At 41.9% G+C, this 23358-nt stretch overlaps 1 protein-coding gene across 4 annotated transcripts in view; it reads right to left on the bottom strand.

The window, feature by feature from the left end:
* LOC115589201 (diacylglycerol kinase delta) overlaps nucleotides 1–23358 on the bottom strand; it is a 98978-nt gene that overhangs the window by 28105 nt on the left and 47515 nt on the right. For 3 of the 4 annotated variants that reach the window (XM_030429970.1, XM_030429972.1, XM_030429971.1), the window contains exons 4-6: nucleotides 3065–3175; nucleotides 2789–2869; nucleotides 1706–1810 (exon numbers count right to left, since the gene is read on the bottom strand). In XM_030429970.1, the coding sequence (XP_030285830.1) occupies nucleotides 1706–1810; nucleotides 2789–2869; nucleotides 3065–3175 (297 nt within the window). Of the gene's footprint in view, nucleotides 1–1705; nucleotides 1811–2788; nucleotides 2870–3064; nucleotides 3176–10745; nucleotides 11092–23358 lie in introns of those variants that run through there. The other variant, XM_030429973.1, reaches the window with a different exon arrangement.

Genomic DNA, 23358 nt, shown 5'->3' with positions numbered 1-23358 from the left:
AGAGGGCGCATGGGCACAAGGATATGATAATGACATCAGCAGTACATATTAAAGTTTGTGGCCCCAGGATTGAGACACATAAGAGCAGAGCTGACTGATCTGGCTGAAAGAGGTCAATACAGGCAGAGCAAGCATTGCTTCAGGCCTCATACCAGAAAACTGCTCCTCCTATCTTAAGTTTCTTCTTCCTATTCTGGCTAGCTAGCCCACTATTATGGAAAAGGAAAGATATAAACTGATGGTCCATGAAATTATAAGCTAACAAGCTAACAACAACACTAGCTTCTCCAACAGGCTAGCACCAGTATTATCTTGTCCAACGGTCAAGATGTTGTAAGTGTGAGGTTCTCCAAAAGGCTAACAGCAACATTAGCTTCTCCAAAAGGCTAAGGCAAGGCAAGTTTATTTGTATAGCACAATTCAGACACAAGGCAACTCAAAGTGCTTTACAGGCACACACAAATTACATTAAAAGACATTTCATTTAAAAGACATTAAAAATTGCATTATAAAAAAACAAAAAACAAACTGCTTCAGTTAAAAGCAGCTAACAACAACATTAGCTTCTCCAAAAGGCTAACAACAATGTTAGCATATCCAAAAGGCTAACAACAATATTACCTTCTCCAACAGGCTCACATCAGTGTTAGCTTGTCCGAACGGCAAAGTTCAATGTTTGCTTCTGCAACATGCTAACATCCATGTTAGCTTCTCCAAAAGGCTAACAATAATGTTAGCTTCTTCAGAAGTCTGAATCCAGAGGTGGCTTCTCCAACAGGTTAACAACAACATGAGCTTATCCAACAGGCTAACATCAATGTTTGCTTGTCCGAACGGCAATGTCCAGTGTTTGCTTCTTCAACATGCTAACATCCGTGTTAGCTTCTTCAACAGGCTAACACTGATGGTAGCTTCTCTGGAAGGCCAATATCTTAGGAAATGATTCAGTTTGGATGGTTTTATAATAGGTTATATAAAAAGTAACATAAATAATTTTTATTCACCAAAATATAGTTAGGAAACATGTTTTAAAACTCCTAAACTTAGATAGGAGACTCAGGAAGTTTCTGTAATGAGTCCCTGGTGGTAGGACGAGATCATGACGTCGGTGCTGTCAAACTAATCTTCTTTCTTCCATTTCAGAAAGTTCTCATAACTCTGGAGAGATCACAATGTCATATCCAAAATGAGGATTAACTTGCAGATGCCGCTATTCACGACTTGATCTTCCCCCCTCACTAACTTGAGGAACTAGAAATAACGAGGCGCAACAGATGAACTTGGAGGATTCTGACAATGACATAAATTAAAAACCCTAAAACACGGAGGAACACCGAAGGCCAAAAGAACCTGAGAGAATTTCAGCTCAGCGAGGAGAGCGGCTCTCAGTCTTCAGCTGTCTTTACAGCCTATTAAAGCAGAGTGGCTGATTTTATGAGAGGCATCAATCTGCTGGCAAAGAGCTCAAATGAAAAGCAGATAAGAGAAACAGAAGGACTGAGAAAAGAGGGAGGAGGAGAGTATGTTTCTCCAAGATGGTAGAAAAAAGTGACAAGTTTGAGTGCAGAACAGATGGAAGAAGACTTAAGGAGTCGGGTGTTCTCATCAAAACAGGTTACACTGTCACGACTGGTTTTTGTCAAAGGATCATCACATTTGGCACATTTCTCAGACTGTGAGCCAGCACAATGTTAACAACACTCACCTCATAGGTTTCCCATTTCTGGACGGATTTTAGAGCGCCGATCCAGTCCTCCATTTCCTTCCTGCTCTCGGCACATAGCATTAGTTTGCGAAATGGAGTGATCACCTGTGAATGACGAATGGAAAGATGGAGAGAGAGTCTGAGCTTAGAGGTGAAACATTCTCATCCAGCCTGTAGGAACATCTCCTTTGCATACAAATCTAAAAGGATGGCAACTAATGATTGTTTTGCGTTACTGGTTAAACTATTAACAATTTTAGGATCAATTGATTAATAGTTAAGTTTATTAAATGCCAAAAATAAAACAGAAATGACAAAGAAAACCAGTAAATCTTCACATTTAAGAAGCAAGAACCAGCAAATGTTTGACAACTTTTCTTGAAAAATGACTTTAAAAATGTACCAATGATCAAAATAACTGGCTACCAGTTTATTTTTGATTGTCACATCGACTCATTTACTAAATCGCTACAGCTGTAGAATTTACGTATGTGCCTCATTTAATAGTTTGTCAACATCATATCACTTTATTGGGTTTCTACAGCCTTCAATGAACGACCACTCTGAAGCCTCGAGTGTTATGTCTGTCCCCATTTTGGGTTTTTTTTGGACCATATTAGGATGACAGGGTGGAGCTTGGCAGGACATCCTGATTGGATCTGACTAGGAACCCAAGGATGCACCTGGGAGGCCACTTGTCAGGCACAAGGTAGCCACGCCCTGACGCATACCAAGCTTCATCGTCCATTTTTATGCTAAATGGGATCATAATTCACTAAATGACATCAAGCTGTGTTGAAGAAGGCTTGAAACTAAAGACTGAGACCTTAAACTCTACAGGAAACTGTTTTATGAGGTAATAAATCAAGTGAGAAGTAGGTCAAGAAGGTCATTTTCTCATTAGCTTACATACAACCTTATGTCTTTTTGCAACCAGTGGAGTCGCCCCCTGCTGGTCATTAGAAAGACTGCAGGTTTCAGGTACTTCCAACCTGAACAAACTCAAGTTTTGGATTTTAAGCCTAAAAATACAGTTTCTTAAAAGAGTTTTTTTTACATTTTGTGACCGGTGTTGTTGCTCACCGTGAAGCTGTTGTTGATGTTCTTGGTGCTGGTCTCGGCCACACTGGCGTCCGACAGGTCCACTTCATCAAAAATCAGAGACTGAGGCCAAGAAAGACAAACATCAGCTTATCTTTTCTTGCACCTTATCCATGTATTGTGTATACTATTACACCTTTTTCCTACCACTTAGATCAAAAACATTCTATACTGTGTCACAGCTGCGGTAGAAATGTATTTATATCAGAAATGATTTGGGTTTCATGCAGCTGCAGGATGTTTCAGACATCTTTGTACCTTGCAGTCTTTGGCATAGTAGAGGGTCCTCCCTCGGAGTTTGAAGTACCTCCTCTTCCATCTCTGGAAGGAGCTGGTCTGCTTTAACAGGATTCCCTCCTTCACACTTTTCTGTGGCAAGGCAGAAAGAAAAAGGAGGGGGAGACGAGAAAGATGGAGGGAGAGGAGAGGGGAAGGACAAAAAAAGCAAATGTTAGAACCTCCAGATCGTCTGCATAATCGAAGTGACAGCTATTCTTCCTGGAGTTCACACATAAACAGAAGGAGATCAGTTTGGATAGTGTCACTCAGACGGCTTGTTTCTCTTTTTTTGGGGGGGGGGGGGGTGACACACAACAGAGAAAAGCTGCTCAGACAGGCAGAGAGGTGTGGACTGAATCTGTCAAGATGGCAGACAATCACCAAAACATTTACTTAAAGGGCAACTCCGCCAATTGTACACAGTAGAGTGTGTTTACAGCTCTTGAAGTGGACGATTACGGCTCTTATGGCATATGTGGACGAAGTGGTACAAAACCTTTTGTGGCTCCGGAAGAAGCTGAATTCAATCTGATCAACTTGGTGGCTGAGTTGCATTGTGGGTAATGTAGTTGTGATTTTGAAAAGGAAGAAGAAGAGTGGAATAAAAAAGGTTCTGCTGCATCAGTTTCGACACGTGTTAAAGGAGTGTACAGCTACACCAGTCGACTGCTTTTCAAAAACCAGAAGACAACAATACCCACAATGCAACTGAGTGACATCATTGGAGGCAGTTCATTGGATTGCATGCAGCTTCCTCTGGATCAACAAAAGGCTTTAAACTACTATTTTAACATATGAGCTTGTAATCTTTCAGACCTCTAAGCACACTTTGATATGTAAAAATTGGTGCAGTTACCCTTTCAAGGTCTAAACCAGCGTTTTCAGTTTGTGTGAGATAATTAATGATCAGATGTGTGAAAGTCCTGAAATATTTCCCCCTTGTGTTTCCAAAAATAGCCCAATCGCGTTTAATCGAAAACGGAGGACGCTACGTACGAGTGTTGGTATGCGGTGTGTCGAGTTAATGCAGCAGAATCACCCGAGGTGATGTCCTGTACTGCTGTTATAGGAACAACACTGATGACGTGGTGCAGCAGGTAGGAGGGTGCAGCAAACCGTGTCCGAGAGAAAATTACAAACACGTCCAGAACGCGTGATTTGATTTGGTAATTCACAGAGCAGAAACTCCCCGCTGATCCCATTGTGGTGGCTGTTGTCTGACTTCATCCTCGTCTCTGTCTCTGCTTATCATGCACTCGTTTCTTTTCTTTTTTCTCTCCCTCTCTATTTATGAGTACATGCCCTGAGAGGACAGAATGCACTATGGGTAATCAATCTGAGATAGGACATCGGGGGTCGCCATGGAGATCCTCATTTTCTCCAACAGGAGGATACCGGGGCCCTCCGATGATGGATGCTGGAGCACATTCACACACGCTGATTCAATCTTAAAACTCTGATCACGTTACCGATGGTTCTTCCACCATACCTGAACGTTAGCGGTCGCGACAATCCTGCTTTCATTAAATCAGCTTCTGTTGACAAGCCTGAGACTTCCTCGGGGAGATAAGCGCGTGTGCCGCCTGCATACTTTCAAGGCGTAAAAAACAAACAGCAGGTGTCTCTGGGGGTTTTCAAGCATACAGTGTGATAAAGCTGGTGCGGATTAACTGGAAATGATTGAAGGGCGACATCCAGTAGGGTCGCAACTGTGTCAAATCAGACAGGTTTTTTGTTCACATCATGCATCTCTTTTTGGTCAACATACTGCAGAAAACATGCTTTGCTGATGTCATTTAAAATGTTCCTGTTGAACTGCACAATATTACGCCTTTATTCGTTGTTATTCGTTGTTTGATAACCACATTTGAAAGATATATTGATATCGGAATCAGCCCCAAAGACTGCATATTGGTCGGGCTCTACTATGAATGGGTAGATTAAACATATCAAGGCTCAAATGGAAGGTATTTTGACCCATAAAATGCATTTGTACACATATTTTCATGGTCTTATCGCCATTTTGGCAAAAATGGCAACAAATCAGCTTGCAATACTTGCCCCATCTTGGATTCTGATGATTTTAAACAGCTTAAAAGAGCTCAACAGGGAACTTCCTAAGCCATCAAAGCTACACATTTTGAACTTCTTTTCCATTTTTAGCAGGAAATATAAAAAGAAATTACAGCTGCTGGTTCCCTTCGCTTATTTGAATCTGTTGTTCACGGTTTTATCTGTGCCCCTACCAAATTTCATGGCACTAGGAGTTACATTTCCGAGGATATCAAACCCAAAAAATGGCTTCCTGTCTAAAAATGTCTACTTCTAAAATTTCCAGAAACAAAAAAACTAGGAAATCCTCAAAACTCAGCTAACATATTTTTTCAGAAGTTATCTTTTTTTTCTCCAAATAACGTATACAAAGGTTCCTAAAATCTGAATGGAAACGATGATGTAATACCTAATGACCCAACAGCCCCATAAAACCTGAACCATAGCTGCTTTGATTAAAAATGATGCAATGACCTGTGCTAGAATAACCTTTGCACACATTTCATGTAACAAATTGAAAACAATGACACAAACATTTTTAAGACATCTATGTGACACTTCACAATGTGTCACAAATCATCAGACACGACGGGAAATGAGTGACGAACCACGCTGCTCTTTCAAAAATGCCTCCGGGACGAATGCCAACATACTGTGATCAGCAAACACAGTGACTCGGCTCGTCTATCACGTCATCTGACACGGCTTGCACAACCTGCGCTGCCACTACAACCTACGGGTAAAAGGTAAACTTCGTCTTGAGGTGTGTGAACATATACGATGTTAAAATAGTTCAGAACAAAAGGCCGCAAAGTGAGAGTTGGCGCTTGGTTGTAATGGTTATAATCTTGGCTCTTTGTGTTGCTAGTAATTTCCACCTCAAGCTAATAAACCCGGGTGATGATATTTACACTTAAGTCATTTGGCCAACTGGATCCTGGTTGTTTTACATGGAATGTAGGCTAAATTTCCTATATCATAAACCTTGAGAGCACATGAGGCGGGCTTTTATTGACACAAATTTGGCGACCACAGGATGATATGATAAGGAAGTGTGAAAAAGGCAAGTGGGGGAGAGGTGTAACGGATATTGTTTTTGTTATCTCCAAATTAGGACTGCCAGATTGCACTGTAATAAAAAATCACAGGACGAGCAACCACAAAAAACTCTTTCCATAACACAGGTATGTTTCTCTAGCTCGGGTTCTCAACAGGGATGACCTGCAGCGGCTGGCTAAGCATCAACTTGGCAGGATCTCCGGATCTGTGCGCGATCCAGAAATCCATCCTGAAGGATAATTCGAGTGCCTGCTGCATGACAATTACCAACAAAACCACGAGCTGACAGCGAGAGAGTGTGTGAACTTTTAAATGCAACAGAGAAACTGAAAGTGTGTGAGGCAGAGCAAAGAATGAGATATGATAATTATGTTTAGCTTCAATCTCATCTGGGTCTTATCTGGATACAGGATGTATGAAATGGCACATCGACATGAGTAAATGGAGCTTCAGTTTACTCAAGTTATTCATTTGTTCGGACACACGTTGCTAATTTAGTCAGTTAAACAACCACACTGCATGCTGCTGGAAAGAATATTATAACCAATTGTTTCTGTCTCACTCTCTCTGTCCTCTGTCTGTCTTTGTGGCAGCAGTGAACCTCCGAAACAGCCATAAATCTAATTCCTCGCTCCATCACTATCTCATTTCTCCACTGAACCCCTGTATGGGTTTGTGTACAGGTGTGTCCAGGAGATATCCGGCCTTGTAACGGCACATTCAGCCTCTCGAGTTCTCACAGTGCATGTTTCTTTCTTAGAATAAATGTGCTTTTATACCCTGAGGGAGAGCAAATCTGTTACAGAGAGAGAAAGAGGAAAGGAAATGGAGGAAGAGGAAGGGAAGGGACTGATGGTGGACGCAATGATAGATTGCCAAATGGTATGGGTCATTAGCAGGAGGAGATAGGAAAAAGAGACAGCGCTGTGACAACGGGGAAGACAACACATTAAAGGTACGACGCAGGAATTTATACCAACAGGAATCCTTCAGAGCGAAAGAGAAGAAAGCAAAACAACAGGCAGCGCTTGAAGTGGAAGAAAAAAAAAGAAGAGAACTCACAAACAAGATGGTGTAAAGGTCCCTTTCGACTGAACCACATCGGAGATAACGGCGAGGTGTGACCAATCAGGCTTATCCGTGGTTGCCATAGCAACACCAACAGGAGCCGTCAGTCGAGAAGCTAATCAGAGAGTTTTTGTTTGACAAAAGCGGCTAATGACACAGCAACTGCTGATATAGCTGAAGGACGCACTGCGAGCCAACTCAGGATGTTGGAAACTTATAGAAGCCGGTGGCTCCACTTTAGGTGTTGTTTCACTTATATGCTGGTGTTAGCATCTGGCTAGGCTATCTTACTGTCCTCTTAGATTATCTTTGGGCCATTTGGCGAAACAGGAAATATGTAATATCTATGGGAATTGTTGTTAGCTGCACCTAGCTTATACTACTGCAGGCTAACATAACAAGTGCAATAAATACCACCTTCATGAAGATTACAATGTTTATCTGTTTTACAAACATATGTTTCCAATGCTCTAAATGCAATGCAAGCTCGACTTTGTTTAGGTCTGCTTCCCCATGAGATAATGCAAGTTGGTGCCATGCCATGGTACAATAACCTCATCTGTTGTGTGTGATGCACAACTATATTAAAGTCTTACAGCGTGTGCATATTTAAGATTAGAGAGAAGAAAATCTTCTTCACAATGAGATTTCAACTCTTTTAGCTGCACAGAGTAACTTATTACGTTTAAACCAAGTGTATTAATATTGAGTGTGTCGCGTGTCTAAATTGCACCAAATTCACAGCTTTACTTCCTTTGGTTCTCAGCAACAACCCTGCCAAGTGTGAAGAAGATCGGATGAAAGGTCCTTGATAGATATGCGAGGAACAGACAGATAGAAGAGATTCCTCGCTTTTAAGTTAGATATAAGAGAAGTGACTCACGTGCCTTGAAAAATATCCCCGCAGAACCATTTTCTCTACCTGGATCACATTTAATGCACCCTGGGAGAAGAGCAGTATGAGGACTGGATGGCAGCTAGCGAGAATTAGCTAACACAGAGTTGAATGAAACTAAGTTTATATACTATGTGTGTTGCAAGCGAGTTTACAGATGGGTGTAGCCGCTATTAAGAGGGTGAGGTAAGTTTTATCAACAGCAACCACGGAACCACTGAAATCTGTTTGTAGTATGACTGTTTCAACCCGTAACACTCATGTTTTGATCTTTGGAATGAACCAAACCTCAACAATCTGGGTGCAAAGTATAACCTCAACTGTACTATAGATGACATAGAATAAACTGCCTTTACTCACATTATTATGCAGCTACAACATGTGTGACCTTCTTGCAACACCTCCTCAAGGCCATTTCTGTACCTCATGATCCTACGCAACTTAATAAAACGTCTGGCTTCATTCTGATTGGCCGGCTCTTCTCCACAGAGACAAAAATCACACGTGTGCTGTACATATTCTTGCATAAACACAACACATAATCCATATGCAAAGGTCAGGCTCTGTAAACTGTCGCCACACCCTCGATGGTGTTTTTCTTTCCCTCTCCTCTCCAGCTGAGAGATGTTGTCAGACAGATCAGCGTATTCATTAGAGCAGGACTAATTGCATCAAAACAATCAGCCCCAGTAGACCTGATGTGCACGCACACACTACCACACATTACTTACTCATCTGCAAAATGCACACACAGTCGAGAGGCTCTGAAGTGACTGATTCAACCCCCTTCTTTTCTCGCGTTCGAGTCATTTAACAACCGAGTACACACACACACACACATACACGTCTGTTTGCGCCCCCCCGTCCCGCTAATTCACACACAGTCCTGCCTGCCTGGCTGACCTTCAGCGCTTCAACACTGTAAACGATCAAAAAATCACTAGATTTCTATTTATTTCCTGGAGAGCCGAGTGACCTGAAGACCAAGACGCAGCCCAGACTGTTGCCTGAGTAAAAACTACTTCTCTGCCTCCTAAAAATTCAAAGATTACAGGAATACATATCTATATGCTTGGGGAACAGTTGCACGTTTTGTTAGGATTAGGCCTCCAAGTAATGATTATTTTCATTATTGATTAATCTGCCTGTTATTGCCTTAGGCAATAGTCTATGGGAAACATTACCATCACAATTTCTTCCAGAGTCCAAATCAACTTCTTAAAATTGCTTATTTTGTCCAACAAGTAGTCCAAAACTCAAAGACTTCATTTACTGTCATGAAGGACAAGGAAAAGCAGCAAATCCTCACAATTAAGAAGTTGGAACCAGAAAATGTTTCAGAAAACCCAACCATATGTATTTCAAATTAACAGAATCAATGTGTTTCCTCAGTAAACTTAAATAAATAATAATAAATAATACATATTGACCAGGGCAGGGGCGATGTAACAAAGTAATCAGCATAATAAATTGCATAAAGTATGTTATTTTGCATTATAACCGCAACAAATTACCAGAAAGTACGACGGCTGCACCCGGAGAACAAGCTGCAGCAGAAAACCTCGACCCTGATCATCTAAACGATCGTAAACATACAGTGATTAATTTATTTATGTGTCACAGCAATTCGTTTTGAATTTTCAGGTCCAGTATTGTTCTGATCAACCATCTGACCAATGGGGTTTATAATTGTTAAAACATTAAAACTTTGTGTCTTTAAGAGAGGATGATTAAAATAATGAAATATTAATGAGACATGGTTTTAAATTCATTTTGGGCAAATTCATTGTTATATAATATACAAGGTAGTTATTTGTGACTTTTGTGAAAATGTTCTGTCTTCAGTAGGAGTAAGTGGACTTTGTTGGTTTTGGTCTTTTCTTGGATTTCTTTGGTAAAATACACATAGAATGATGCCACTATGACTTGAAGTGTGACAGTAAAAGGCGCTCATATAGCTCTTTTATCTAAAGTGCTCAGTGATTTGCATCTCAAACACCCATTCAAACACGCACTCAACAATGGCCTGGAGGTACCAGGTGAGGCGCTGGTCCGACCATGTGGACCGGAGATGGAACCACAAACCCTGTGATCTCTCCTGAGCACAAATATTGACAGACTGAGAACTCGTCCAACAGTTTCTCCAACAGTGTTAATCACAGGAGGTATTCACACAGCCAACTAACTCTAATGCAGGTGCCTATAAAAGTGTCGATTCAGCCTTAAAAAGAAAGATTCCATCACAGTTTATCAATTCTTATGACGTTTCAGTCCCTCTGGACCATGACTACACTCTTGAGGAAGGTCTTATGGGACTTTTACGTCTAATTAAAAAAGTAACATTAATAAATTGTGATGCTGAGGAAGAGCAGTGTGCTGGATCTTCAATCATTCTCCAACAGCAGAATAAAAAGGCAAATTGGCAACAAAAACTGACTTTAAAACAACACAAACACACGACGGACCTACAAAAGCTTCTTAAAACCAACCGAGCGTCCTGCAGTGTGCAACATAACTTTTAAAAAATACACTCAAAACATCCTCAGTCTGTGTCCACGCCATCATCATCATCGCTCACACACTGACCTCCTCCACTAGCCGACTCCCCTGCGACTTCTCCATGTGACTGGACTCCAGTTCGTCGGCGTGACTGAGCTGGTCGTCGTCCCCCTGCTGCCCTCCATGGCAGCGGAACAACAGGGGCGCCATGCAGCACCCGCTGGGCTGACACAACCCCGGCATCGATGACGGATAACTATAACGCCGTCCAATTATCTAAGTGGCCTTTGACTCCAGTAGCTGTATGACTCTCACAGGTATGAAAAAGGTGGAGAGGAAGTTGCTCTCTCTCAACTTTTCCTCTTCTCTGACGCAATGTGGATCATTCTCTATCCATATTTTTCTACTTCCTCTTCTTGAAAATGATTTATTCCACTTTTATGGTGCTACTTCTACACACACTCTCAGCGGCGTCTCTCCTTTTCACGCCAGCAGCTCCTCAAACAATACAACCCTACTTCCTCTCTTTGAAACTTCCTCTGTCAGGTAGCCACGCCCCCTCAGGTGTGCTGCAGGAAACACCTCACGAATGTGTGTGTGTGTGTGTGTGATTCTCTCTCTCTCTCTCTCTCACACACACTGGAGATGGGTGGAGCATGCAAATAACCTCCCCCCTTCCTTTTATCTTAAGCGGCACACACCTGAGAGGAAGGTGTGTGTGTGTGTGTGTGTGTGTGTGTGTTCATGTCAGAACAAGCCTACTTCCTCGAGGCTATAAATAGAAGTGGAAGAACCTGTCTGGGAGCAAACACACACTTTCAAACACACACACATGAAACAGGATAATAGATCTTCTTACTTGAGCGCTGATTAAGGGCATAAAATCAGTTGTTCAACACACACAGACACACACATACAGCCCTACGTTACCAACAGTGGACTCTTATTCTACGCCACCATGTGTGGACCACTGATACACGCTTACATACGCACACACACACAGAGTCAGTCATGTGATGTCAGACTGTCTGGGAGGTAAAAGAGCGGCAGGAACGTCACTGTGATCACATAAACTCACGTCCCCCCAAGTCCTGTATGAGCCGTCCCGACTCTCTTTCTGAGTGTGTGTGTGTGTGTCGCGCTGCCTACGCGCCGTCATCCGACTGCTTCCAGTGTCAGATCAGTGTCTCATCTGCCAAGGCAAATTACAGCAAGTGTGTGTGCGTGTTTGTGTGTGTTTTCTGCCAGTCGGCGCATCATTCTGTCTTTAATGAGCAGAAACATGCTGTTCCCTGCAGACTCGCTCACTCACACCAACTCTCTCTCTCTCTTCCATCCTTCAATCCCCTGAAGTCTTTTCTTCCTTTTTTTTTCTTTGCACTAAAACTTTTTCTTTCCCCTCACCCTCCTCCACCCTCTTTCCTCCCTCATCCAAATCACTCGTGGTTAAATCAATTGCAAAATGAGGTCAAACAGCTTCATGTAGCAAAGTTATTGATGTGAAATGACTCAGATTAAAGGCCTGTTGTCTCTGTCTAGGCCGTTTGTGCAGCAGGATTTCCCCTGGCAAGGAAAAGGGCAGATAGAAACATTTAGGCCTCCAGGAATCCACGCTTGTCTCTCTTAATACGAACATGACAAAGTTATCAATTAACGCTGAATATGTTGAGGAGAGCTGTTTTTGTTCAGACCGTAATTAGGTGCCACTGGGATTCCTAATTAATTTTCTGTTGCAAATGGAGCTTGAATGTGAAATACTGATGGAAAAAAAAATCTATTTTATGTCACATAGCAGAAATCAAGGCCAGGAAGGAGCAGGAGGTAAAGTAGGGACGCCCTCGACATTCTAATTTTTTTCATTTGGGACTTGGCCCTCAGCTAAATATACTCCTCCACTACATTCACGTGGCACACTCGTACCTTTCAAAGTAGCGCACCGTTCTTATGTTTCCAATTCTATATTGTAAAGGGTTAGTCTTGGTGAACAAAACCAGCTACATTTACGGCATCTTGGACAATTTCAAGACATTATTTGTGGTGAACAAAACCGGCTGTATATTACAAGAAGTCAGCCATCTCCCGGTGTTTTTATTGGCGCCCAAAACTGGCTATTTGTTCCAGGAAGTCAAGACTACCCCAAGGTGTTTTATTGGTGACCACAACCAGGTATACTACAGGTAGTCAGACCATCTCCAGGCGGTTTTCGCAGTGAACAGAAGAGGCTATATTTTTACAGGATGTTGAACTATTTCCAGCCATTGTATGTGGTAAACAAAACTGGCTATTTGTTCAAGGAAGTCAGACTATCCCCGGGCATTTTATTGGTGACATAAAAACCAGGTATATATCACAGGGAGTCGGATAATCTCCAGGTGTGTTTTGTGGTGACCAAAACCGGCTACATTTTACAGCATTTCAGACAATTTCAAGGCATTATTTGTGGTAAACAAATCCGGCTATATATCACAAGAACTCAGCCATCTCCCGGTGTTTTTACTATCACCCAAAACTGGCTATTTGTTCCAGGAAGTCAGATTTCCCCAAGGCCTTTTATTGGTGACCAAAACCAGGTATATATATATTACAGAATGTCGGCCATCTTTTAGTGGTTACCACAACCTTCTATTTTTCACAGCATTTTGGGCAAAACTGGATATTTGTTCCATGAAGTCCGACTACCCCAAGGTGTTTTATTGGTGACTGAAACCAGGTATATATTACAGGAAGTAAAGCCATCTCCAGGCGTGTTTGTGTGACCACAACTTTCTATTTTTTATGGAAGTGGGACCGTCTTGAGGCATGTTTTCAGGTGTCCAAAACCAGCTATATATTACGGAACTTCAGGCATTGTATTGGCAAATAACCCTTTTTTTTATATACAGGAAGTGATACCATCTCAGGCGTGTTTGTGTTGACCAAAACCGGTATTTAAAGCCAAACATGATGTTTCTCTGACCCTAACCAATAACCATGTTATTTTTGTGCCGGAATCTAGAGAATCGAGAAAGAAAACTAAACCTAAACACATAAAGTTGCAAGAAAAAGAAACATTGATTTTGATCTGAGGATTCCCAGAAACATAGTTGCTCTGGTGTTGGATTGCTAGCCTTCACCACCTTACTAACACAACAGGTCACACTATTACTCCACGAAAGAGGCAGTAAATAAGTCTATTTCATCTTGCATCAAAAAGAAATCAAGGACAGTGAAGAGCAGGACGACAGGTAGAAATGTCCTCGACATCTTTAATTTGTCAGATGACGTTTGGGACCTGGCCCTCAGCTAAATATACTCCCCTCCTCTATATTCACATGCAGCACACTTAGACAGTTCAAAGTAGTGCATCCTTCTCATGATTCCAATTCTATACAATGTGTAGATATCAGTCTTTCGATTTTCAGTTGAATCTGAAACCCTTTGGTGTCCCTTACAAGAAACAAGGTACGCTTTAGTATTCACCTCCATAATGGTTCAACAAACTGCATTACTTTGACAGAGCGATAACAAAATTAGCCCTTTCCGTCATTTTTAAATAAACATGTGAGTTCCTGTCCTCGTTACTTGCTATTTCATGTCTTTTTAGTCTAAAAGCGACATTGTGTTAAACTGTGACACTGCAAACGACAGGAATTTTCCACAGACAACTAGAAAACTCCATCCGTAAATAAATAATCATTATTGGATTTTTTGGGTGACGTCACTATCAGAAAAAACAAAGGACGGCTCCTGGTACATCTGATAAATTGATTAAGAATGACTGTGATTGGGGGTTTTCTGTGCTAGATTAGACAGATGTCTCTTGTAGATTAGTCATGGAAAATATGAACTGTGCAAGTTTTGTTTTGTATCAACAACAAACCAACAAAAAGAGCTGTAGCCGGACGTGTTTGAGTCACCTTACACGTCCTGCAGTGTCACTTGTGTGCATGTACACACCGCGGTGTTGATGCTGTAACCCTGATGATCACTTCCTTTTCTTTCATGTATTGTGTATTTTTTGTGCGGATTATGTCTGCTAGATAAAAGTGTTGTGTTCTTTTTGTACTTTTCCACACTGATACTCTATAAATAAACTTTGGAAAGAAAAAAAGGAACTTTATCAGCATATTGGAGGATTTTAGCTTCTGTAGATAAACCAAAAAATAAAAAGCTTGGTGCATATTCTGGTTTCAGTTCTTCCAATTTCAGGCAGAAGCCATTTGGTTTTATGACATATTGCTGTTGCAGCTATATTTAAAGCCATTCAAGTTGTTTATTCAGGAGTTATTGGATATGACAGGAGATAGCAACATCCTCTTTTATGACTGGAACCGTCACACACAATAACACTCATTAAACAGCATCAAATCATCACGGGAAATGCTTCACACTGGGCTCATTGACTGTAATTATCCTGAAGTATTACAATCATTGTGGTAGTATTGTTGTAAATGATGCTAAACCATTAACTTGACTGCTTTCAGCAACAGATGAAAACCATGTACGGTGAATGTATTTATCTGAATCTGTGGTTTTTAAAGATAGATCATTTAAATTCTGTGTAAAGCCGGAGTTTTTCCCTCAACAATGGACGCCAGCTGTTTATTCATGAGTTACTGGAAGCGACACAGACGCTCTGACACTTTCAGGTGTCGTCTCTGCCAGGACTAATTAAAACAGACGCACGCTGGCTGTTGCAGACGCCGAACCCCCTGACCCTTCAAACGCGGTCGTGTTTTTGTAATCACGAGGCCACGCTGTCCCTGGACGGACGTCGTCGGCATGCCAAATGAAGCTGCCGCCCCAATGTCACCCGGCTGTGAGTTTAAAACACGCTGCAGTTGCCCTCTTTCTCCAGCAGATGGCAGACTGAGAGAGAGATGAGGGGGTGGGAGGAAGACAGGGAAGAGAGGCAAGGTGGCAAGGTTATGGGGTGCACGGGGAGGGAAACGGCGAGGAAGCGATTAAATGATGTCTGGGAGAGAAAGAAGAATTAGCGAGAAACGTGACTGAGGACAGAAAGAGATGAAGAGGAGGAAGAGCGGTGCAGTCGTTTGTATCGGTCACATTCTGCCTGGTTTTAACTCTTCATTGCCTCCCAGCTGTGTGGGTGTTGGGTTATAAATAGAAACACACACTGGAATCCCCCTGTGGACGGACAAATCCATCTCTACTTTCAAAAACCTGACTAGAAATGATTTTGAGTGCTTGTTTTAAGCACCGCTTGCGTTCGAGTGTGACGAGTTTGACACAGAAGACATCCGAGGCTCTTCAGGCGGCACAGAAACACACCTGCCAGGGTGTTTGCTGTGCCGTCTTCTGCTTGAGACACGTGCAGACGCCCACCTGGATCGTCCTGATGCTGCAGACCCCACCCGTCTGGTGCCCGAAGGTGGCCAAAACAAACAAACGCAGACTACTGTTTGCAAAATAACAGCTGACCCAGGTCCGGCGTCGATAATTACACATTCATTCTCTTTCTCTCAGTTATCTTTTTTCTTTTGGACCTCCTGACATTCAAACTTAGTAATGCAAAGGCATACAGGGTTGCCATGGTAACAGCCCGACTTTGGAAATCAACCTTCAAGCTTGGCGATGTAAGGACACACACGCAATCACACACACAAATAATCAAAAGACATATCAGTCTTTTTCACCTGGACATCTTCGAACAGGAAGTAAAAATCAAGCTTCCTTCGTGTGTGTGTCTATTTGTGTGTGTGTGTGTGTGTGTGTGTGCATCTATTTGTGTGTGTGTGTGTCTGTGTGTGTGTGCGTGACCCGTCTGTCCTTGACAACTTTTCTTCTTTTGCAAGAAAATTCTGTCAAACTGCGCGCGTAACGACAAGAAAACTGCAGCAAGACGGATCGGTGGAAATAAAAAACACGGCTTGCATCATCTGTCATGAATAAACACACTGTCTGACCACACACACACACAAACACACACACACACACACACACACACACACAGGACGAGTCAGAACGAGGCGTGGGAGGACCTTGCACCATGGCGACCACATCCTGTCTCATGTACCTCTGTGCGTTTTATTAATAGACGCACACACACCAGTGATATGCGGAAAAAAAACAAAAAAAAAAAAACAGCCAGAGAGAATGTAACAACACTCTCGTCGTACTTGAGATGGACAGATGGGTGGAGACAGCCAGACGCAACACACACACACACACACACTACTCTAACACACACACATTTCTTCATGTGTGCATGTTGATGTGTTTTCTTTTAAATATCACCCAGTTTTTGGCTCCTGCCTGCGAGGTTTGTGTGCACTGAAGGACACATAATCTGCCGCTGCTGCTGGTGGGGGGTGGTGATTGCCTCGGAGCATACGGACCAAATCTGACTCTGATGCGGTGTAATCCTCTCACACACACACACACACACACACACACACACCACACACACACGCACACACACACGCACACACGCTCACACACGCACACGCACACACGCTGTCGAATGAACAGATAAGTCTCTCAGACAGAGAGATGGATGGTGAAAGAGGTGGAGGGGTTCCTCTAATGGTCCGATGTGATTAGCATGCAGACTCTGTTGTTGCTGGTTTGTGATGGTAATCAGGTTTTTCTCACGCTGTTAGCGAGCCGTCGCTTAAATAAAGATTGCGTATTTTCAAATGGGGGAGAGGTGGTGAGTTGATGTGCAAAGAGGGTGGAGAAAGGTGGAGAGGAGAGGAAAGGAAAGGAGAAGGAAAGAAGAGAGAAGGAGAATGAAAAGAGATGAAAATACGAGAGGAGAGGAGAGGAATGCAAAGCAGAGGAGAAGAAAAGAGGAAAGGAAAGGAACGGAATGGAATGGAAAGGAAAGGAAGTGGAGGAGAGGGCGCAGGTGGGGCAGATAAAGGGGAGAGTAAAGATGGGTGGAGATCAGCCAAGATGAAATATGGGTGTGTTGTGTTTGTGTGCTGTGGCTGGTGATTATCCCTGATGATCACACCACGCTGTTTAATCTCCTCTCCCAGCTGTGTGTGTGCGTGTGTGTGTTACAATGTCTCAGAGGACCTAATGTACGTGTAGATGTGATCTACATGAGATTTTTACATGAATTTAAATAAGTGTTGAAGCCATTAAAGCAGTGGTTGTCTGTGTGACAAGGTGTGTGTGTGTGTTCATGTGTGCAATGAAGATGTGTGTGCGCTCAGCAATATGTTGTGTTTTTATGTCCCTGTGCTGTCAGGCTGTAATGTGTCCTCCCCCTGGAACACACACACACACACACACACACACACACACAGACACACACACACACACACAGACACACACACACACACACACACACACACACACACCTGAGAGGGCTCTTCCTGACGTGCTCTCCCTTCATTCCCCCACAGCCTCATTCAGAACATAATTGCTGCAGTAAACTGGATCCTGCTGAGCTCCTGCAAACACTGCTGAGAGTTTATTTATTACAAATCCACCTTAATTTTCACGACTCCATCCAAAAAACAAAACTGGGACTTCTTTGGCTTCAGACAAGCCGTTTTATTACCACTCGGAGTATAATGTTTGCCAAAGATAGCGCCCTTTAATTCTTTTCTCCTACTCTACTTGTTCCATTTCTCATTTCCTCAAGTTATTGAAATAAAAAAAACATACCAACGATGACAGAGAGAATATGACCTTTTTTTTTCTTTTTAATCCAGACATTTCTGCAAAGACACAGTCATACCCCTGTTCCCCCAACACGGAACCAGTTGCATTACAAGTCGCCCGTAAAGTTTGTCCTTGCCGGGACAAAAAGTTAGCAAGATTGCTTCGACCTTCAAGCTCGTCAAAATTATGATCGATTTATTCGCCGTTATTACTGAGACAATGTGCTGCTTATGGCAGAAACAGTCGTCTTCATTGGGATTTTGAATTCAGAGCAGTGGGACTTTCACTGTGTCCTTCGACCATCCTATCTGACCAGTTGGACCACACCAGGGAGGAAAAGAGTCAGGGTATAAGAGCCATGATAATCCTGCTTGGTTTGACGCTCCTCCTGAGTAATGTCCGGTCACAGGAGAAGGAAATGGACCAAAAGGGTGACCTGTGGCTTGCTAGATGGCACAAAGTTTCAAATAATCTTGATCTTAAGCACCAGAGCTAGTTTGGTGGAAAAGAGGCCTCAGACATTTTTAAACCTGAGACGTATATCTTCGCACAGCGAGCACGATCTTATCCGGGTTCAGACGACACGATATCAGCCCGGTCTGACAGATTTAGGGTGTCAGAAGCTATGATTTTAAGAAGCTTTGGGTGAAATGTGCGCCGCACTCAGATGGAAAACTTGCCTTATATTTGTCATGTAAATCATTTTGACATCGTCTGTCCTGTATTGAGTTTGTCAAATGTTGTTTTTTATTATCCAACATCTGATTTTTCACAGATAATCATGTTTCATACTCTCTTTATATGTAACACTTTGTTCTTTGTATGCTTTCACAGCGTCGTCTGAATACAAAGTGCCTGCAGCTGTGAACTTGTAGGTGGGTCGACGACATAAACACAGGCTGCGAGAACTGACAGATTAGAGCACAAAGAAAGAAAAAAAGCTCCGGGCTCGTGTGTTTGTGCAGCTCCAGTTCCTCGACGCTACTAAATGTGATAAAAGAGGTCGCAGCCTGTGGACTGGTTCTGTGACAGCAGACCAGGGTCAGTCACTCCGAATCAAGTCGAGTAAGATGAATCAGATGATTTCTCTTGTCACTGCAACGTGTTCCCAGAAAGGACGCTGCTTCCCCCTCGAGATTCATTTCAGAGTGAAAAATGCTCGTTGTCTGTCTCTTTTGATAGTTTTGATTATCGAGACAGACTTCATTTCTGTTGCAAAGAAACCTGATTACTTTTTAACAAGCAGCAAAATCGCTTAGGAGATATTGAAAATGTCCGCTAGAACATTGTTTCCCTCTATAACTTTTTCAACATAACTTTTTCTGTTGATATCTACGGATGAAACTCACATATATATTTATTATTAATTATCTGCTTATTATTTTAAAGATGAACTTATTAAGCATTCAGCCCATAAAATGTCCAGAAATTGTACATTTCCTAAATTCTTGGGTGATTCTTCAAACTGCTGCTTTTGTCAGTCCGTCCTCAACAACAACCATCGACGCTGGATGTTAAAGCAGCTTATTATGAGCCATATTGACGTTCTCTGGAGCAACATCAAGTGGCCGTATTAATACTTTATTAATACCATAAAGGAGGAGAAGTAGTATAAAGAGTGAAAAAGTCCCTGTAGAGAGGAGGTTGGGTCAAACAACAGGCCAATGTTTGTGTTGACCGGACGTAAGGGTTGAGTTATTTCAACTTACCATATTAGTCAAGTTGCGTCACCTACAAAACATAACAGCATTTACAAAGGTAAATCATGATAATTTAGGTGCTTAAACCTAAACAACCAGTTTTAAAGCCTTACCCTAACCAAGCAGTTGTGGTGCCTATATCTAATCAAATGTGGAGTGTACAATAGAAGTCAAATACGTCTGCTGCAAACTAGCTGGAATACTGATATATGTTGTGCTGGGAGTCAGTGGAAATCAACCTTTAGGTATAAGGATGTGTTGTCTTGACCTAAAGACTCTTCATTTACTACTTACTTGAGAAAGACAAAGATGAAGCAGAAGATCCTCACATTTGAAGAACTGGTACCAGCAAATATTTGACATATTTGCTTGGAAGGTGACTTAAATAATTAATCGATCATCAGCTCTAATGTTCAATAATCCTGTAACAGCACAGAAATAACCTAGAGAGGGTTAAGATCAAATGGATCCTCAGTGATCACACAGGTACACAGGTATTTTGCAGTACCTTTGAATTACTGTTACAGGGCAAATGGAAAGTTTTGCAGATGTTATTTTAGATATTACAAAGGCGGATTTACATACACTATTAGGATGAATCATTTCTCTAGTTTCGTTAATCATTATGAGAAATAAATGCAAATTGTTTTATTATGTTTATTTGCTCATTCCTCTGAGATCAAATTACATTTTCTATTTTTAAAATAAGATCCGAACAGTAGTCAGATGTTAAGCGGACATGATTTAACCCAACATCAGTGAACTGCACGACCGTCCTGTAACAACCCCCCCTGAAATTGTTCCATGAATCATAACTGATGACTGATATAACGGCCGTCCTGCCGCTACCGCATGTTGACACCTGCTGAGAACACAAGGCCTCAGTTTAGTCGGGTGTCATCTTACTGGGTCAACAAACTCCAGCCTTTTCTCGGCGTCAATGTTTCAGGCTCATTTTACGAGGTTATGGTTCGATTTTTATGTCTCGGTTCTTCTTGCTCGAGTTTCATGATAGTCAACGTTCTCAGCAGCCTAGAGATCAGATGGCTTCCACGTTTGTGTTTGTGAAGCTGAGGCCGACTCAAAGCTGATAAACATAGATTTTACTTCTCGGTTAATGAATCACAATTCTCTCTCTCTGTCATTTTTTCCATCGCAATCCGTCTACCTCTTTCATTTCTCTGTTTCCTTCTGTCTCTCACTCCCACCTCTCTTTCCCTCATTAACTCGCATTCTCTTCCACCGATCAATAACACTCTCCCATCTCATCCCCCTCGCCCATTCCTCCCTCTATCCAGGCCCTGTAGGTTTACTACCACCTCTTCCTCCTCCTCCTTGTCTTCCTTTCACCGTGATTTCTTCTTTCTTCATCCTCCAGCTCTCCTCTCCCCTCTCTTTTAAGCCTCTTTCCTCTTTTCTTACCGCCTACTGTCCCCGGTCGATTTTGATTCATCTTCTGCATCTACACTGTCCGCCCCTTCTGTCGTCATTCCTTCAAGCCTGCATCGATATTTTCTCATTCTATTATCGCTCCTTTCTCTTACCCCCGTAAACCTTTGTTCCGTCTTTTCCTACGTGCCATTTTCGTCTTCCTTTATGGACGAATCTGTCACTTGTTAATAAATCTGTATCAGAAAGATGTCATCCCCTTCGAATACCTACTCGCAGAGTGTGGCTCTAGAGACAGAAATGTCAGTCGGTTGGTTCACACTTTGGTCTACGGTGAAATATCTGGACAAATGTTGCATGAAAGGCCGTGAAAAATGGTTCAACCAATTATTATCTACACAGATTTAATCCCATCGACTTTCCTAATCCCCTGACATCCTATCACAAGCCACCAACAAGAAAAAATGTTGTCAAACTAAAAGAACTCCTCATGAAATACCTGTCACAGGTGGAAAAATGTAATATTTGATCTGTAATGGGTTAAGAGGCATCAGAAAACTAGATTAAGTTGTTTGCTAACATTGTATAATGCTAACATTAGCTCGTCCTCTGTAACGTTAAACATTTTGCATTGTGTTAATAAAGTCAAACAAATTAGATGTTAGTAATAACTTGTTTGAGCTTGCGAGCTAAAAACAAACTATTTTACAGAGCCAAGAATAAGATTTGAGTAAACAATGCTAGCTTATGTTGAGGCTAATGTTATGATGCTATCGTTAGTTATCAAAAGCAGCTGTAAAGCTAACACAACTATGTTATAACTGCAGAGAATACATTGACATTTATGCTCTGTTAGAGGAAAGAATCAAAGACAAAGATGTGTAATGTGTCCTTTATTTGGCCACTTTTCTAGTTTTAGGCTGATTGAAGAGTTATTGAACTTATACAGACTGGATTTCTCACTAATACTTTACATTTCGATAAAACTTTCCATAAAGTAATAAACTGTCTGACCCCTCCTGGCTTTTAGCACTAACTGATCTAAATGGGGCACTCATACATCTTCATCAGTTTGATATCAAAAGTCGGATGTGCACTGTGAGTGTGTGTCTGATGAGGACCGAGACGATGTGTCAAATAAAAAGGAGATAAACCGAGTTGAGGTGACCCTGCGCTCTCCTCTGTCTGCGTTATCGACAGGTTTTGTAATGTGATGGATGGAGCAGACCTCCGCAAGTCTAGACCGTGATAATCTGCTGCTTCATTGAGGTGATTTGTCCACTAAAATTCATCCTGCACAGTCTGATGGTCTAAAAGGCTCGACCTAGAGGATTAAAGGGACTGTCAGATATCTCAGCTTTGTACTGTGGGTGTCTATCCTCTAAGTTGTGACTTTCACAAACTTTTATCTATCGCTGGGAGACCAGAGTGCCTTCAGAATGAACAGGATATCCAAATACGACAAAAACTGATTTTCTGCATTAATTTACTGAATACTTAATACCAGAAGTAGCCTAATTACTTTCTTAAAATCAAATTACTTTATTTTCCTTGACAAAGTTCTGTGATTAATCACGACACATAAATATATACCTAGGCCTTCCTCACATGCTAATTACAAATAACACATTTATTTCAATACGCTTTGTGCCCTTAAACAACTCTATTGAATTAACTACAGCTAGAATAACGTTAGCCCCAGTAGCTAATAGCAACTGACGTTGGCAAGTCAGCTAAAAAGACACAGCATGTGCTGTAAATAAGACAATTTAGGAGTTACCAGGTGGCTCATTTCTCTGTTTTTGGTGAAGGCTAACTGCAACACCAAGCTAATGCATCCCACAGCCCACTTGACAAGTCATGTCGCTCTTAGTTTTGACTTTTACAAACTTCTTTCTGCCACAAAAATGCATCCAACTTTTACATCCAGCCAGCCTATGGTTTGGAGGTATTTACTGACCAACAACAGCTAGCTTAACATTAGCCTGAGTGGA

The sequence above is a fragment of the Sparus aurata genome, chromosome 10, assembly GCF_900880675.1.
Source record: "Sparus aurata chromosome 10, fSpaAur1.1, whole genome shotgun sequence".
NCBI lineage: Eukaryota > Metazoa > Chordata > Actinopteri > Spariformes > Sparidae > Sparus > Sparus aurata.
Note: the sequence above shows the minus strand (reverse complement) of the source record. Positions and strands in the feature narration are given on the sequence as shown.